This window comes from Blennius ocellaris (genome assembly GCF_963422515.1).
Source record: "Blennius ocellaris genome assembly, chromosome: 16".
NCBI lineage: Eukaryota > Metazoa > Chordata > Actinopteri > Blenniiformes > Blenniidae > Blennius > Blennius ocellaris.
Window position 1 is genome coordinate 25,499,935 of NC_137665.1, and position 16,798 is coordinate 25,516,732.

Below are 16,798 nucleotides of genomic sequence, written 5' to 3' on the forward strand. Positions count from 1 at the left end.
CATTTTTACACAGTTTCACCCCCTCTGGTGCAAATCTTCTTGTAAAGTGAGCTTATGTGAGTGATGCCGACTTGTGACTTGTAAACAGAGCGTGCACGAGGAGAACTGGGCTCGTCACGTCTCTCGCACGCGTTTTAGTAGGCGTTCCGTCTCGGGAGCAGGTACAGCGTTGCGCATGCGCATTTTTTTCAAACGGTGGAGAGGGCGGGTCTTTCCTAAAATTCCTGAAAATCCTCCTGTACACCTTTAACATTGTTTATTGTGTATTTATTCATGTATTATTCATGTATTTATCTTTACAAGCTTTGAGAAACAAACAATGTGTGTTTTTTGCTGCAGATTTCCAGGTGAGGGAGGGGCGGAGCCTCACCGCTCACCAGGTGAACGACACAGTGAAGTGCTACTGACCGATTCAGTGAACGACTCTTTCCAGTTTCCAGGTGACTCGGGTTTGTGAGCTGAACGACTGAAACGAGCTGAGTCGGTCATTCATGCTGAACTTCACCTACAAGCTGACTGGAGCTGCTGAAAGCCTCGTGTGAATGTAAGGAGCCGGAAGCTGCTGTGCTGAGCAGCTAGCGTTAGCAGCTAGGCGACTAGCTGCGTTTAGCAGCTCTTTTAGCATTACAGCTGCTTTTCTCACAGGGCACTAAAGTGAGTAATGGAGTTAGACTAGCAGTGAAATTTAGATTTTCCTCTCTGCAGCTGGAGGCTGTAGCAAGAATGACTCAGTGAACGAGTTAATGAATATGATGATTCGTGAGTCACCGTTCAGTAAAGTGACTCGCGGGTTTTGAACGATTCGTTCAAATTCGACCATCACTCCCGCAGTGTGTTTGCTCACCACAACAGCACTACTAACTTTCTGCTCCGTCTGCTGGACGACACCGATAAACAGCGGACATCAGAGCATGCCTTTGCCCGTGCAGGTGTTTAACTTCCAGGTAAGGCCTCATCGAACCTCCCCGTGTCACCGAAAACAAACGGACTGCGGGAGCGACGTTACAGGAGGTCCGCTAGCTGCTAGCGTGCTAAGTGTCACAAACAGAGTTCACGTTGTCGTGTTTAATCAGCACTTTGATCACCCATTGTCTTATTTTTTTCAATACCTACATGGAACATTATCCAAGAATGTTTCTAAGAATAAATGACTAATAAACAAAGGCCAGTGACCACGGATGGAAAGGCTTCTGCTTGCTTACAACATTAGCGCTGATGCTAATGCCGTTTCACATTAAACAGACACTTTAAATGGAGAAGTGTTGCACGTTTCCTGTGGTTCATTCTTTAAACAACACTAAATGTCAGTAAACTGTAACCATCGTCTTTTGTAACTGCAGCGTGTAGCTCTAAACACCTGAATCCCGTGTGTACACCCGGCTTCCGGTTAGCATTGTCAGCTCGCTGAGCTGCTGGTAGCAGGTAGCAGTTAGCGCTTCTCTCTGTTTATCGAGGTAACTTGTTTAAAAGGTTTGCCTCATCTTACTATGATGCTCAGAAATAATGTCACCCCATTCTGTCACTGTCAAGTTTGAATAACTTGAATTACAATCAAAGTAATTGAATTGTGTACATACACCGATGTGTTAATGAACCGTTTATGGAATCCTAAACCAGTGACACACTTTGTGATGTGGAAGTGGATAAAGATGATGTGGAAGTGGATAAAGATGATGTGGACGTGGATAAAGATGATGTGGAGTGAGGTAGATGTGGATAAAGATGATGTGGAGTGAGGTGGAAGTGGATAAAGATGATGTGGAGTGAGGTGGAAGTGGATAAAGATGATGTGGAGTGAGGTGGATGTGGATAAAGATGATGTGGATAAAGATGATGTGGAATGAGGCAGACGTGGATGAAGATGATGTGGAGTGAGGTGGATGTGGATAAAGATGATGTGGATAAAGATGATGTGGAGTGAGGCAGACGTGGATGAAGATGATGTGGAGTGAGGTGGATGTGGATAAAGATGATGTGGAGTGAGGTAGATGTGGATAAAGATGATGTGGAGTGAGGTGGAAGTGGATAAAGATGATGTGGAGTGAGATGGATGTGGATGAAGATGATGTGGAGTGAGGTGGATGTGGATAAAGATGATGTGGATAAAGATGATGTGGAATGAGGCAGACGTGGATGAAGATGATGTGGAGTGAGGTAGATGTGGATAAAGATGATGTGGAGTGAGGTAGATGTGGATAAAGATGATGTGGAGTGAGGTGGATGTGGATAAAGATGATGTGGATAAAGATGATGTGGAATGAGGCAGACGTGGATGAAGATGATGTGGAGTGAGGTGGATGTGGATAAAGATGATGTGGATAAAGATGATGTGGATAAAGATGATGTGGAATGAGGTGGAAGTGGATGAAGATGATGTGGAATGAGGTGGAAGTGGATAAAGATGATGTGGATAAAGTTGATGTGGATAAAGATGATGTGGAATGAGGTGGAAGTGGATGAAGATGATGTGGAATGAGGTGGAAGTGGATAAAGATGATGTGGATAAAGATGATGTGGATAAAGATGATGTGGATGAAGATGATGTGGAGTGAGGTGGAAGTGGATAAAGATGATGTGGAGTGAGATGGATGTGGATAAAGATGATGTGGAGTGAGGTGGAAGTGGATAAAGATGATGTGGAGTGAGATGGATGTGGATAAAGATGATGTGGAGTGAGGTGGATGTGGATAAAGATGATGTGGAGTGAGATGGATGTGGATAAAGATGATGTGGAGTGAGATGGATGTGGATAAAGATGATGTGGATAAAGATGATGTGGAGTGAGGTGGATGTGGATAAAGATGATGTGGAGTGAGGTGGATGTGGATAAAGATGATGTGGATAAAGATGATGTGGATGAAGATGATGTGGAGTGAGGTGGAAGTGGATAAAGATGATGTGGAGTGAGATGGATGTGGATAAAGATGATGTGGAGTGAGATGGATGTGGATAAAGATGATGTGGAGTGAGGTAGATGTGGATAAAGATGATGTGGATGAAGATGATGTGGAGTGAGGTGGATGTGGATAAAGATGATGTGGAGTGAGGTGGAAGTGGATAAAGATGATGTGGAGTGAGATGGATGTGGATAAAGATGATGTGGAGTGAGGTGGATGTGGATAAAGATGATGTGGATAAAGATGATGTGGATAAAGATGATGTGGAGTGAGGTGGATGTGGATAAAGATGATGTGGATAAAGATGATGTGGATAAAGATGATGTGGATAAAGATGATGTGGAGTGAGGTGGATGTGGATAAAGATGATGTGGAGTGAGGTAGATGTGGATAAAGATGATGTGGATGAAGATGATGTGGAGTGAGGTGGATGTGGATAAAGATGATGTGGAGTGAGGTGGAAGTGGATAAAGATGATGTGGAGTGAGATGGATGTGGATAAAGATGATGTGGAGTGAGGTGGATGTGGATAAAGATGATGTGGAGTGAGGTGGAAGTGGATAAAGATGATGTGGAGTGAGATGGATGTGGATAAAGATGATGTGGAGTGAGGTGGATGTGGATAAAGATGATGTGGATAAAGATGATGTGGATAAAGATGATGTGGAGTGAGGTGGATGTGGATAAAGATGATGTGGATAAAGATGATGTGGATAAAGATGATGTGGATAAAGATGATGTGGAGTGAGGTGGATGTGGATAAAGATGATGTGGAGTGAGGTAGATGTGGATAAAGATGATGTGGATGAAGATGATGTGGAGTGAGGTGGATGTGGATAAAGATGATGTGGAGTGAGGTGGATGTGGATAAAGATGATGTGGAGTGAGGTAGATGTGGATAAAGATGATGTGGATGAAGATGATGTGGAGTGAGGTGGATGTGGATAAAGATGATGTGGAATGAGGCAGACGTGGATGAAGATGATGTGGAGTGAGGTGGATGTGGATAAAGATGATGTGGAGTGAGGTGGATGTGGATAAAGATGATGTGGATAAAGATGATGTGGAGTGAGGTGGATGTGGATAAAGATGATGTGGAGTGAGGTGGATGTGGATAAAGATGATGTGGATAAAGATGATGTGGAGTGAGGTGGATGTGGATAAAGATGATGTGGATAAAGATGATGTGGATAAAGATGACGTGGAATGAGGCAGACGTGGATGAAGATGATGTGGAGTGAGGTGGATGTGGATAAAGATGATGTGGAGTGAGGTGGATGTGGATAAAGATGATGTGGATAAAGATGATGTGGATAAAGATGATGTGGATAAAGATGATGTGGATAAAGATGATGTGGATAAAGATGATGTGGATAAAGATGATGTGGAATGAGGCAGACGTGGATGAAGATGATGTGGAGTGAGGTGGATGTGGATAAAGATGATGTGGAGTGAGGTGGATGTGGATAAAGATGATGTGGATAAAGATGATGTGGATAAAGATGATGTGGAATGAGGTGGAAGTGGATAAAGATGATGTGGAGTGAGGTGGATGTGGATAAAGATGATGTGGATAAAGATGATGTGGATAAAGATGATGTGGAGTGAGGTGGATGTGGATAAAGATGATGTGGATAAAGATGACGTGGATAAAGATGACGTGGAGTGAGGTGGAAGTGTGAATATAGGTGTGTGCGAGATTTTGTGTTTGTCCTGTATGGCTTGGCAATCGTATCAAGTTATCAAAATCAAGTTGCATTATTATTTCTGTGGTGAACATTATGAAGCAAATGCAGGATAATCTAAATTGACTTTGATTTGTTTCTGCATTAAATGCTACCTGCAGCCTCTGGCTGATCCTCTGTTGTCCCTACAAAGGGCTCGCTGTCTGTAGGCAGTGGCTGAAATGACTTTCTGCAGATAGTGAGCAAGTGTTTGTGCCCTGCGTGTTTGTTCAGGGGTCTGTGGAGCCAATGCAGATCGACGCAGACCCCCAGGAGGACCAGCAGAATGCTCCGGACACCAACTACATTGTGGAGAACCCGACACTGGTACTGACCCCATCTGTTTCTCTACCCTGATGCACCAGTCTGATGTGGCTGCTCACAGCGATTTCTGTTTTCATTTAAAATGTTGGGTCACAGCAGACAATCTCAACAAGTTTGTGGTGACCAATGAAAGCCCTGTATAGAAGAATGGTTCAGTAATTTGTCAAATAAAACAATCTAACCCGTCACCTGCACACCTTTCACTTTAAGAGTTGAATCTTGAATGATGGGATAACCGCGGATGAATTAAAAACAAACTAAAAGTCCCAGGGAAATTGAGAAAGTCCTGTTTAACGTGGAAGGCCATTCAGTTCTACTGGAACAGTGCTGCATTCGCTGGACGTTCATGTTCAAAGATGGCAGAAACTACTGGGAACGGGGAAGAAAAATATTGAATACACCATAAAATGCCTGCAAACGACATATTAAAATATGTCCAATTTGGTAAAGAAATCATAGATGACTAAACTGCCAAAAGAAGAGGCTATTAGGGGCAGAAGTGACTCTAAAGCGCTAAAAGTGACAGAGGTGTCCATGTCGGGGACGACAGGATGGTGAAAGGTTTCTCGGAGGTGTGATGGTCTCTGACCCTTCACTGCGTCTCTGCAGGACCTGGAGCAATATGCCACCAGCTACAGCGGCCTGATGCGCATCGAGAGGCTACAGTTCATCGCGGAGCACTGCCCCCAGCTGCGCGTGGAGGCGCTGAAGATGGCCCTCACTTTTGTCCAGAGGACCTTCAATGTGGACACATATGAGGAGATCCACCGCAAACTCACAGAGGCCACACGGTACTGGGTGTGGGTGTGGGTGTGGGTGTGGGTGTGGGTGTGGGTGTGGGTGTCCTCTGAAGGCTTGTCTCTCTTGAACAAGAACCAACAACATCAGATCTCCATCAAGTCCCCTAGTTTCACAGCAGGCCGGGTCGGAGCTCGTTGCACAGCTCACCCACACATTTCCTATCCAACACCAACAAACAGGCTTTTAAAAAACCTTTAAATCTATGCAAACTACTTAATTATCGACAAATACGTTTGAACTAATTGTGATGCATAGCGGTTTGTGATAAATAATATTGTGCAATAGATTTATATAGGAAGAACTTGTATTTATCTGTTTCTTCTAAGTTTATACTGTACTTTTGCACAATTTTGTGTTTTTAATGGTCGCTATCTCATATATGGGTTTTTTTAGTTATTTAATTTCTAATCACCACAACAAAAATAAGTCTTATCGACCTTGTTTTTTTTTTTTTTTTTTTTTTTTTTACATGTCATCAAAATGATTAATATATATTTGCATGTTTTATTTAGCATGAACGTGTTGAAAATGTCTTCCTTCCTTCCTTCCTTCCTTCCTTCCTTGGTGCAGGGAGGTGCAGGGTGTGCCCGACGCGGCCCCTGAAGGCGGCGTGGGCCCCCCTCCTCTGGATTCAGCCTGGGCTGAATCAACCAGGAAGAAAGCTCTGCTCAAACTGGAGAAGCTGGACACTGACCTCAAAAACTACAAAGGCAACTCCATCAAGGAGAGCATCAGGTACGACGGAGGGAGTACTCATTGTACTGAATGCAGGGTTGGCATAGTCTTGGAAAAAAGGTATGGAAATCTGAAGTGCAATTTCCTGGAAAAACTATGGCTTTAGATTTTTATTAGAATTTTTGAAACATATTTACAAATGCAGACACCATGATAGATAACAAGGGTAGATATTGTTCCAGTGGTGTACAAGAAGTGTTCCTTGTGGTTCTCTGCAAGAACGTTTTGCATCTAAAGTGGGTCCCACTTATGTATTGTATTATTATGTTCATGAGTATCTGCGGAACCAATTTAGACGAGGACTGTGTTTGGCATGTAATAGGTGCCGAATGATACTGCAGCAAATGTGGAGCCAGTCAGCATTTCCGTGACACTGGGAGTGTAGCTACACTGAAGTGTGGGAGCAGCACCAGGTAGCTGTGCCATGTCATGGAGGTGTTGCTTGAAAAGCAGTGGGACTTGTGTTTCCAGTCTGGACCGATCTATGAGCTGTGTTTTTTCTTTACTTGCTCTCTGGTTAGGGTTTCAGGCAACAGTGTCCCCACACCAGTTGTAATTGCCATGTGAACACCACACAAATGAGAAATTGGAGAGTATTACATAGAGCAGACAGATTGTCACCAGCCTTGCTCTGGTCCCCCCAGGAGAGGCCATGATGACCTTGGAGACCACTACCTGGATTGTGGAGACCTCAGCAATGCCCTCAAGTGCTACTCGCGGGCCCGAGACTACTGCACTAGTGCCAAGCACGTCATCAACATGTGTCTGAACGTCATCAAGGTATGGCAGGAGCAGCACAGCAAGCAGAGACAGATCTCTGAACCAGGCCCAACGGCGCTCCTCTGTGTCCACAGGTCAGCGTCTACCTGCAGAACTGGTCACATGTGCTGAGCTACGTCAACAAGGCAGAATCCACTCCAGAAATTGCAGAGGTGAGCAAACAGTCCGGCTAAAGTTTGTAGATGGCAGCCCTAGAGCATTGTTCATCACCTTCAACATGTAGCCGCCCGCTGAACGCGGAGCTACCTGCTGACGTACGACACATGGCCGTCAGTGTGTTTCACTCTGTGCGACTCTGCCTTATTTCATCCAGCAAAGAGGAGAGCGAGACAGCCAGAATCAAGCCGTCCTCACGAAGCTAAAGTGTGCTGCAGGTAGGTGGCGCTCTGCAGGGTGTCTTGTCTTCAGGAGCAGCTCACACAACTCACGGTGTGTTGCTACATGTCTCAGGTCTGGCAGAGCTGGCCTCCAGAAAATACAAGCCTGCTGCCAAGTGCTTCCTGCAGGCCTCCTTCGACCACTGCGACTGTCCAGAGGTGACAACCAGCTGATCTTCACTATTCTTCTGCACGGTTCTGCTGGCTGATGTGACACTGATGTTTCTCTGCAGCTGCTCTCTCCCAGCAACGTTGCCGTGTACGGCGGCCTGTGTGCTCTGGCCACATTCGACAGACAGGAGCTCCAGAGGAACGTCATCTCCAGCAGGTGGCGTCCATCCACACTGTCCATACTGTCCACACTCCCTCTGGTCCATCCACACTGTCCATACTGTCCACACTCCCTCTGGTCCATCCACACTGTCCATACTGTCCACACTCCCTCTGGTCCATCCACACTGTCCATACTGTCCACACTCCCTCTGGTCCATCCACACTGTCCATACTGTCCACACTCCCTCTGGTCCATCCACACTGTCCATACTGTCCACACTCCCTCTGGTCCATCCACACTGTCCATACTGTCCACACTCCCTCTGGTCCATCCACACTGTCCATACTGTCCACACTCCCTCTGGTCCATCCACACTGTCCATGCTGTCCACACTCCCTCTGGTCCATCCACACTGTCCATACTGTCCTCACTCCCTCTGGTCCATCCACACTGTCCATGCTGTCCACACTCCCTCTGGTCCATCCACACTGTCCATACTGTCCTCACTCCCTCTGGTCCATCCACACTGTCCATACTGTCCACACTCCCTCTGGTCCATCCACACTGTCCATACTGTCCACACTCCCTCTGGTCCATCCACACTGTCCATACTGTCCACACTCCCTCTGGTCCATCCACACTGTCCATACTGTCCACACTCCCTCTGGTCCATCCACACTGTCCATGCTGTCCACACTCCCTCTGGTCCATCCACACTGTCCATACTGTCCTCACTCCCTCTGGTCCATCCACACTGTCCATACTGTCCACACTCCCTCTGGTCCATCCACACTGTCCATACTGTCCACACTCCCTCTGGTCCATCCACACTGTCCATACTGTCCACACTCCCTCTGGTCCATCCACACTGTCCATACTGTCCACACTCCCTCTGGTCCATCCACACTGTCCATGCTGTCCACACTCCCTCTGGTCCATCCACACTGTCCATACTGTCCACACTCCCTCTGGTCCATCCACACTGTCCATACTGTCCTCACTCCCTCTGGTCCATCCACACTGTCCATACTGTCCACACTCCCTCTGGTCCATCCACACTGTCCATACTGTCCACACTCCCTCTGGTCCATCCACACTGTCCATACTGTCCTCACTCCCTCTGGTCCATCCACACTGTCCATGCTGTCCACACTCCCTCTGGTCCATCCACACTGTCCATACTGTCCACACTCCCTCTGGTCCATCCACACTGTCCATACTGTCCACACTCCCTCTGGTCCATCCACACTGTCCATACTGTCCACACTCCCTCTGGTCCATCCACACTGTCCATACTGTCCACACTCCCTCTGGTCCATCCACACTGTCCATACTGTCCACACTCCCTCTGGTCCATCCACACTGTCCATACTGTCCACACTCCCTCTGGTCCATCCACACTGTCCATACTGTCCACACTCCCTCTGGTCCATCCACACTGTCCATGCTGTCCACACTCCCTCTGGTCCATCCACACTGTCCATACTGTCCTCACTCCCTCTGGTCCATCCACACTGTCCATGCTGTCCACACTCCCTCTGGTCCATCCACACTGTCCATACTGTCCTCACTCCCTCTGGTCCATCCACACTGTCCATACTGTCCACACTCCCTCTGGTCCATCCACACTGTCCATACTGTCCACACTCCCTCTGGTCCATCCACACTGTCCATACTGTCCACACTCCCTCTGGTCCATCCACACTGTCCATACTGTCCACACTCCCTCTGGTCCATCCACACTGTCCATGCTGTCCACACTCCCTCTGGTCCATCCACACTGTCCATACTGTCCTCACTCCCTCTGGTCCATCCACACTGTCCATACTGTCCACACTCCCTCTGGTCCATCCACACTGTCCATACTGTCCACACTCCCTCTGGTCCATCCACACTGTCCATACTGTCCACACTCCCTCTGGTCCATCCACACTGTCCATACTGTCCACACTCCCTCTGGTCCATCCACACTGTCCATGCTGTCCACACTCCCTCTGGTCCATCCACACTGTCCATACTGTCCACACTCCCTCTGGTCCATCCACACTGTCCATACTGTCCTCACTCCCTCTGGTCCATCCACACTGTCCATACTGTCCACACTCCCTCTGGTCCATCCACACTGTCCATACTGTCCACACTCCCTCTGGTCCATCCACACTGTCCATACTGTCCTCACTCCCTCTGGTCCATCCACACTGTCCATGCTGTCCACACTCCCTCTGGTCCATCCACACTGTCCATACTGTCCACACTCCCTCTGGTCCATCCACACTGTCCATACTGTCCACACTCCCTCTGGTCCATCCACACTGTCCATACTGTCCACACTCCCTCTGGTCCATCCACACTGTCCATACAGTCCTCACTCCCTCTGGTCAGTCCACACTCCCCCTGGTCAGTCCTCACTCCCCCTGGTCAGTCCTCACTCCCCCTGGTCAGTCCCCACTCCCCCTGGTCAGTCCCCACTCCCCCTGGTCAGTCCTCACTCCCTCTGGTCAGTCCCCACTCCCCCTGGTCAGTCCCCACTCCCCCTGGTCAGTCCTCACTCCCCCTGGTCAGTCCTCACTCCCTCTGGTCAGTCCCCACTCCCCCTGGTCAGTCCCCACTCCCCCTGGTCAGTCCCCACTCCCCCTGGTCAGTCCTCACTCCCCCTGGTCAGTCCTCACTCCCTCTGGTCAGTCCCCACTCCCCCTGGTCAGTCCTCACTCCCCCTGGTCAGTCCCCACTCCCCCTGGTCAGTCCTCACTCCCCCTGGTCAGTCCCCACTCCCTCTGGTCAGTCCTCACTCCCCCTGGTCAGTCCCCACTCCCCCTGGTCAGTCCTCACTCCCCCTGGTCAGTCCCCACTCCCTCTGGTCAGTCCCCACTCCCCCTGGTCAGTCCCCACTCCCTCTGGTCAGTCCCCACTCCCCCTGGTCAGTCCTCACTCCCCCTGGTCAGTCCTCACTCCCCCTGGTCAGTCCCCACTCCCCCTGGTCAGTCCTCACTCCCTCTGGTCAGTCCCCACTCCCTCTGGTCAGTCCCCACTCCCTCTGGTCAGTCCCCACTCCCTCTGGTCAGTCCTCACTCCCCCTGGTCAGTCCCCACTCCCCCTGGTCAGTCCTCACTCCCCCTGGTCAGTCCTCACTCCCCCTGGTCAGTCCCCACTCCCCCTGGTCAGTCCTCACTCCCCCTGGTCAGTCCCCACTCCCCCTGGTCAGTCCTCACTCCCCCTGGTCAGTCCCCACTCCCCCTGGTCAGTCCTCACTCCCTCTGGTCAGTCCCCACTCCCCCTGGTCAGTCCCCACTCCCCCTGGTCAGTCCCCACTCCCCCTGGTCAGTCCCCACTCCCTCTGGTCCGTGCTCATGCCTGCTCGAGAGAGATTCAGAATCAGTCAGTAATACTTTTTTTAATTCCTGGGAGAAGTTCTTGTAACATAGCTCCACACAGAATGAATAGAATGGAAGTTGAAGTGATAAAGTAATAAATGGTGATAAAGTTAAATCAATGATATTAAATGAAATAGTAATGCATGCCTGGCTAAGCTCAACACATGGTTCGAAACCCGAAGCTACCAGCCCGTGGTCCGTCCATGGATGTTGTCCGTGTTCCTGTTTGCAGCTAGTCGGCTGTAGCAGGAGTCACTGGGTGGATGGGTTGATGGCTGGGATGACCCGTGACTCACCTGTCAGTATCTTGTGGGTTTTGAACGACTCGCACTCAACTTGTGGACAGGGGACATGGGAACACAACGCTGTGTGTCCCAGACATATGTGTTCAGGTGGTCACTTGCACCTCTAACACTTTTCCTCTCCACAGCTCCTTTAAGTTATTTCTAGAGTTGGAACCTCAGATTCGAGACATCATCTTCAAGTTCTATGAGTCCAAGTATGCTTCGTGCCTCAAACTGCTAGATGAAATGAAGGTGGGAGCATGCACACACACACACACACACACACACGCACACACACTGCAGAAAGTGATCTCTGTGCTGCTGTTGCAGGATAACCTCCTGTTGGACATGTACCTGGCCCCGCACGTCAAGACTCTGTACAGCCAGATCAGGAACCGAGCGCTCATCCAGGTGAAAACGCAGGAACTTTCACCACCGTGACATCGTGCATTTTGTTATTCCTGAAAGCTGGAGTGATGGACCTCCTACAACGTGTTCTTCCCGCTAAGAGTCTGTGTCTGTGTAGTATTTCAGCCCGTACGTGTCTGCAGACATGACAAAGATGGCTCAGGCCTTCAACACCACAGTGGCAGCTCTGGAGGACGAACTGACCCAGCTCATCCTGGAGGGACTTATCAACGCACGCATTGACTCCCACAGCAAGGTCTCGCTCTCTCGCTCTCTCGCTCTCTCGCTCTCGGTCCCCATGTAGCGTGCTAATTGCGGGCCCTCCTGTAGATCCTTTATGCGAGGGACGTGGACCAGCGGAGCACCACATTTGAGAAGTCACTGCACATGGGCAAAGAGTTCCAGAGACGAGCCAAAGCCATGATCCTCCGAGCCGCCGTGCTGCGCAACCAGATCCACGTCAAGGTACCGTCCAGAGAGTTCGACCAGTTCTATTCATGTTGGGAACCGTCAGTGCGGCTTCATGAAGGCTTGACCCTGAAACGGTCTGATGCTTCAACCTGTGCTCCACCTCCCAGGGTGTACAGTTAACTGACACATTCGTCAAGCTGGCACTGATCTTGTAATATTTGGAAGTGTGTTGAAATTTGTTGTAGCTAGGTTGTGAGAGTATTTAGTTACTTTGCGTGTCTCCTCTCTTCAGTCTCCACCCAGAGAAGGCACTCAGGGCGAGCTGACACCCGCCAACAGCCAGACCAGGATGAGCACCAACATGTGAAGAGGGCTCCGTCTCCACACAGGACTGCATTGTTTGGAAGATCCTCTGTGTGGACGTTGGCTCAGGAGCCAAGCTGTTCAGAGACGCCACATGAACACAGGATGGTTTCACTAATAAAAACAAGACACCTTTAACACCGTTTAATGATGGTTTGTGTATCTGAGAAGGAAAAAGCCTGAAAATAGGATATTTTCATGCATGAGTTTGTCTTAAAGGGTGCTCTGGTTTTAATCTGAGTGAATCGTTAGGTATGGGAGCTTTCTTCTCAGTGATGGCCTGAGGCTTCACACTTCACAGATTCTAAATCCACATCTATTTGGACAAAAAACATGATTTACTGCTTCAGACCCCTGAGTGACTTCCACTTTAAACGTTGGTGATATCAGGCTTTGATTTGAAACTCCAGGATGAATCTCAACTCGCCTTTGTTGAGCCATGGCACATTTCCTGCATTCAAAATGTCCTGTGGCACACTGCCAATTAAAGTCACAAAATGATGTAGTGTAGCATACGGCATTTTTATTGACATTATTTTTGGTTGGTTGGGAAAAAAATGGTGCACAAGTCATTTAATATCAAACTGGAAAAATCTAAATAACTCATTGCCTCTATTTCTGGGTTCAGTCCGTGTACATGGATTTGCCACTTGCAATTCTCCCAAGCCTTGCTTAATTTTTATATAACTTATTTTATTGACTGAAAACAGGGTATGTATTGATGTGCTTCCTACTGCCATCTGCTGGCAAGGAAGGGTCTTTTATATTATTTTGATCAGCCCACACATTTTAGGCACATGCTCAACAATGGTATGAAGAGTCCTGTGGAACCAGAGGATGAATCCATTTGACTGCAGGGACATTGAAGGAGGAGAGTCACATCAGACCGTGGGAAATTGGATGCATCAGCCTGGTCTGTGTGCCAGACCACCTGCCGGGTGCCAGACCACCTGCCGGGTGCCAGACCACCTGCCGGGTGCCAGACCACCTGCCGGGTGCCAGACCACCTGCCGGGTGCCAGACCACCTGCCGGATGCCAGACCACCTGTCGGGTACCAGACCACCTGCCGGATGCCAGACCACCTGCCGGGTGCCAGACCACCTGCCGGGTGCCAGACCACCTGCCGGATGCCAGACCACCTGCCGGATGCCAGACCACCTGCCGGGTGCCAGACCACCTGCCGGGTGCCAGACCACCTGCCGGGTACCAGACCACCTGCCGGGTGCCAGACCACCTGCCGTATGCCAGACCACCTGCCGGGTGCCAGACCACCTGTCGGGTGCCAGACCACCTGCCGGGTGCCAGACCACCTGTCGGGTGCCAGACCACCTGCCGGGTACCAGACCGCCTGTCGGGTACCAGACCGCCTGCCGGGTGCCAGACCACCTGCCGGGTACCAGACCACCTGCCGGGTACCAGACCGCCTGTCGGGTACCAGACCACCTGTCGGGTGCCACAGCCCGACAATGTCAACACATCTTCACAAACAGCATGGCATGAAAGCCATTTCACTGGGTGACAACTATAAAAAAGGCAAAATACTATTAATTTCTAAACAAGTAAAACATTAAACAAGTGCAACATTGACATTTTGAACTTTGAACTCGTGCAACATTGACATTTGTAAAACACACAGATCATTCCAAATCCAAATTCTGTGCTTCTAACAGATGCTTCAAGGTTCTCTTTGAATGTCTGGTAACTTGGGCACTTCAGAGGCAGTTTCATTGTCATGCAGGTCGAGGCTACAGCCTTGGTCATTTCTCCATACAGGTGCTGGGGAGGTACACCCCAACCCGTCCAACACTTCAGTAGTTGGTATAGTTCCCAAGAGGCCCCTACAAAGACACACCCATAAGCATTTTATAACCTGCAAACATAGAACATTTTTCACTATGTGTCCATAAATATGGAGTCAAAGTGAATAAAGTAGCTGCAGCTTGAGGAGGGATACATGGTTCAGACCTGTTTTTCTCAGACAACATTTGCAATCTGACCATTTTCAATGTGGGTTCTACAAAAGCCTGTGACCAGGCATGTCTCCTCCATACTGCTGTGGTCATCTTCATCTTCACTATCTGGCGATGGCCAGATGATCCTTTTCAAGATGGCCTGCAAAACAAAAACAAATAGTCCCAAAGTTTATTAACTGAAAGGGTATATTAACAGAGTTGAGCTATTTTGCAAAGAACCATCACTTTCATAAAAGTAGAGGTATAAAAGGCGGATTTTATTGGATATAAGAATGGAGGCGTGTAATATCTAAATGATAGAGATTAATATAGTGATAGTAATATATAGGTAGTGATTAAGCCCCTGATGTGTATCAGGTGTGCTGCGTCACCTCTCTGCCCATAAAAGATGAGCCGCCCAGACACAAGGAGTGACAGGCTGGAAGCCTGTGTGCAGACTTTTGATGTTGGTGTGAATAAAAGAAGGATTGACCGACATCCTGACTCTGCATCTCTGTGGTGAACCGGCAGTGGCGTGCACGACTGCTACATAGTCCAATTGGCATTCATGTCATCAGTCAGCAGGTTCAGGTGAGAAGTCAGTGACCTGCGAGTCCACAGTTGGTTCTGCAGATCTTGGAAAAAGGACTGCGGCAAGGGCTGGACGCTCTTTCATCATATCGAGAACACCACTGTCTTTCAGCCCCTTTCGTAGTTGCTTTATTTGTGTTCATCTCCGCTCAATGACCTAAAAAAGAAACATATGAGATTGCAAAGGATGATTTAGATACAGTTTCCGGGTGAAAAAAGACAGACATGCGAATCAATTTGCTCAACAATATACATGCAAGTCTTTTTTCACATGTACTTATTTTAATTATGATTTATTTTCACCCCTTGCTGGAGGATTTTCTCTGCCAACAATCTCCTAGTGTTATTGATGGGAGGAAGATTCCAGCTGAAGGCCAAGCTGTTCACCTCGCACTGTTCCTCTGGAGTCAGTTCCCTCTGACTATCAGGCTACAATAAATAGTGAAAATAAAGTGAATTCCAAAAAGGGGCATCATGACAAAGTAAAGTATTGACTTCAACTAACACTTACTGCAGACACCACATCAACAATATTGTATCAGGGCAATGAAAAAGCTCCAATACAGCAGACTCCTCGTTCCTTCCAACAATTAGTTGCAACATCGATGGGCTCAGCCCAGTGAAGCAAGGACCTCCATGAATAAACAAATGTCCGATGGCTCGTCCAGCTACTCTGGAGGTGGATGGGACCTTGTGATTATCTGGCCCATTGAACAGACGAGTTCTGCCAGTGTTGTCTGAGAATGAAAAGACAAGATATAATCAAAGTCTGATTTCAGATGAGATGGTAGCATTATCCTGAGATTTTTCTTTCAAATCACAGTTACCATTGCAAATGTTTCAAGGGATTTCTCCCTCCAATTATGCTCTTCGTAGTGTCTTCAGAACAGATCTCAGTTTGTCCAAATACCAGGTATGAGAGAAGACCATCCATAACGAGAAAATGTATCTATTAGAATGATGAGACTGTAAAGATCTGTACATGAGTTTATGTCATGGTACAGTGTGTCTTATGTTAATCAGCCAGTTAGTCCAATGCCACGACTGCTGTACAAGGCAAAATGTATTTTTACACACAAAATAAAAAAACAAAACAAAAACTCACCAAAGTTAATGTCAAATCCAAACTGGATTTTTTCCATGACAATTGAAAGAAAATGGTGTTTTACCCCATCCCCAACAGCTGCATTGCCTGAAATACAAGGAGTTACTCTGTCGACTTAGCGTGAACGTGTATGACATGCAAGGGCCAAATATATTTCAATGGGCTTTACTTCCAGCTCAGCAACTTCTTGAAATGAAAATCATTTATTCCAAAGGAGCTGCTTTCATATATGTATAATATAGGTGTGCCTCATCATGGTTGTTGTGACTGCTGTAATAAGAAATACCTGAATTGATCAATTTGGCACATAATGCAAGACAGTAAAGAAATGAGCTGCTGTAATTGAAATAAGTAGTGGACTTTGGCATAAAGATACATGTAAAAGATCTAAAAATGTGGT

General features: G+C 48.0%; 1 protein-coding gene across 1 annotated transcript; it reads left to right on the forward strand.

Annotated features, from left to right (window-relative positions):
• The first annotated feature begins 815 nt into the window (after positions 1-815).
• Positions 816-12,882, forward strand: gps1 (G protein pathway suppressor 1). The gene is made up of 14 exons (XM_080512007.1): positions 816-944; positions 4,856-4,948; positions 5,555-5,736; positions 6,317-6,481; positions 7,126-7,261; positions 7,336-7,413; positions 7,575-7,635; positions 7,712-7,797; positions 7,872-7,966; positions 11,714-11,819; positions 11,898-11,978; positions 12,094-12,231; positions 12,306-12,440; positions 12,679-12,882. Exons 1-14 carry the CDS (start codon positions 912-914, stop codon positions 12,751-12,753), a joined length of 1,464 nt encoding a protein of 487 aa, XP_080368133.1. The 5' UTR covers positions 816-911; the 3' UTR covers positions 12,754-12,882.
• Positions 12,883-16,798: the final 3,916 nt, after the last annotated feature.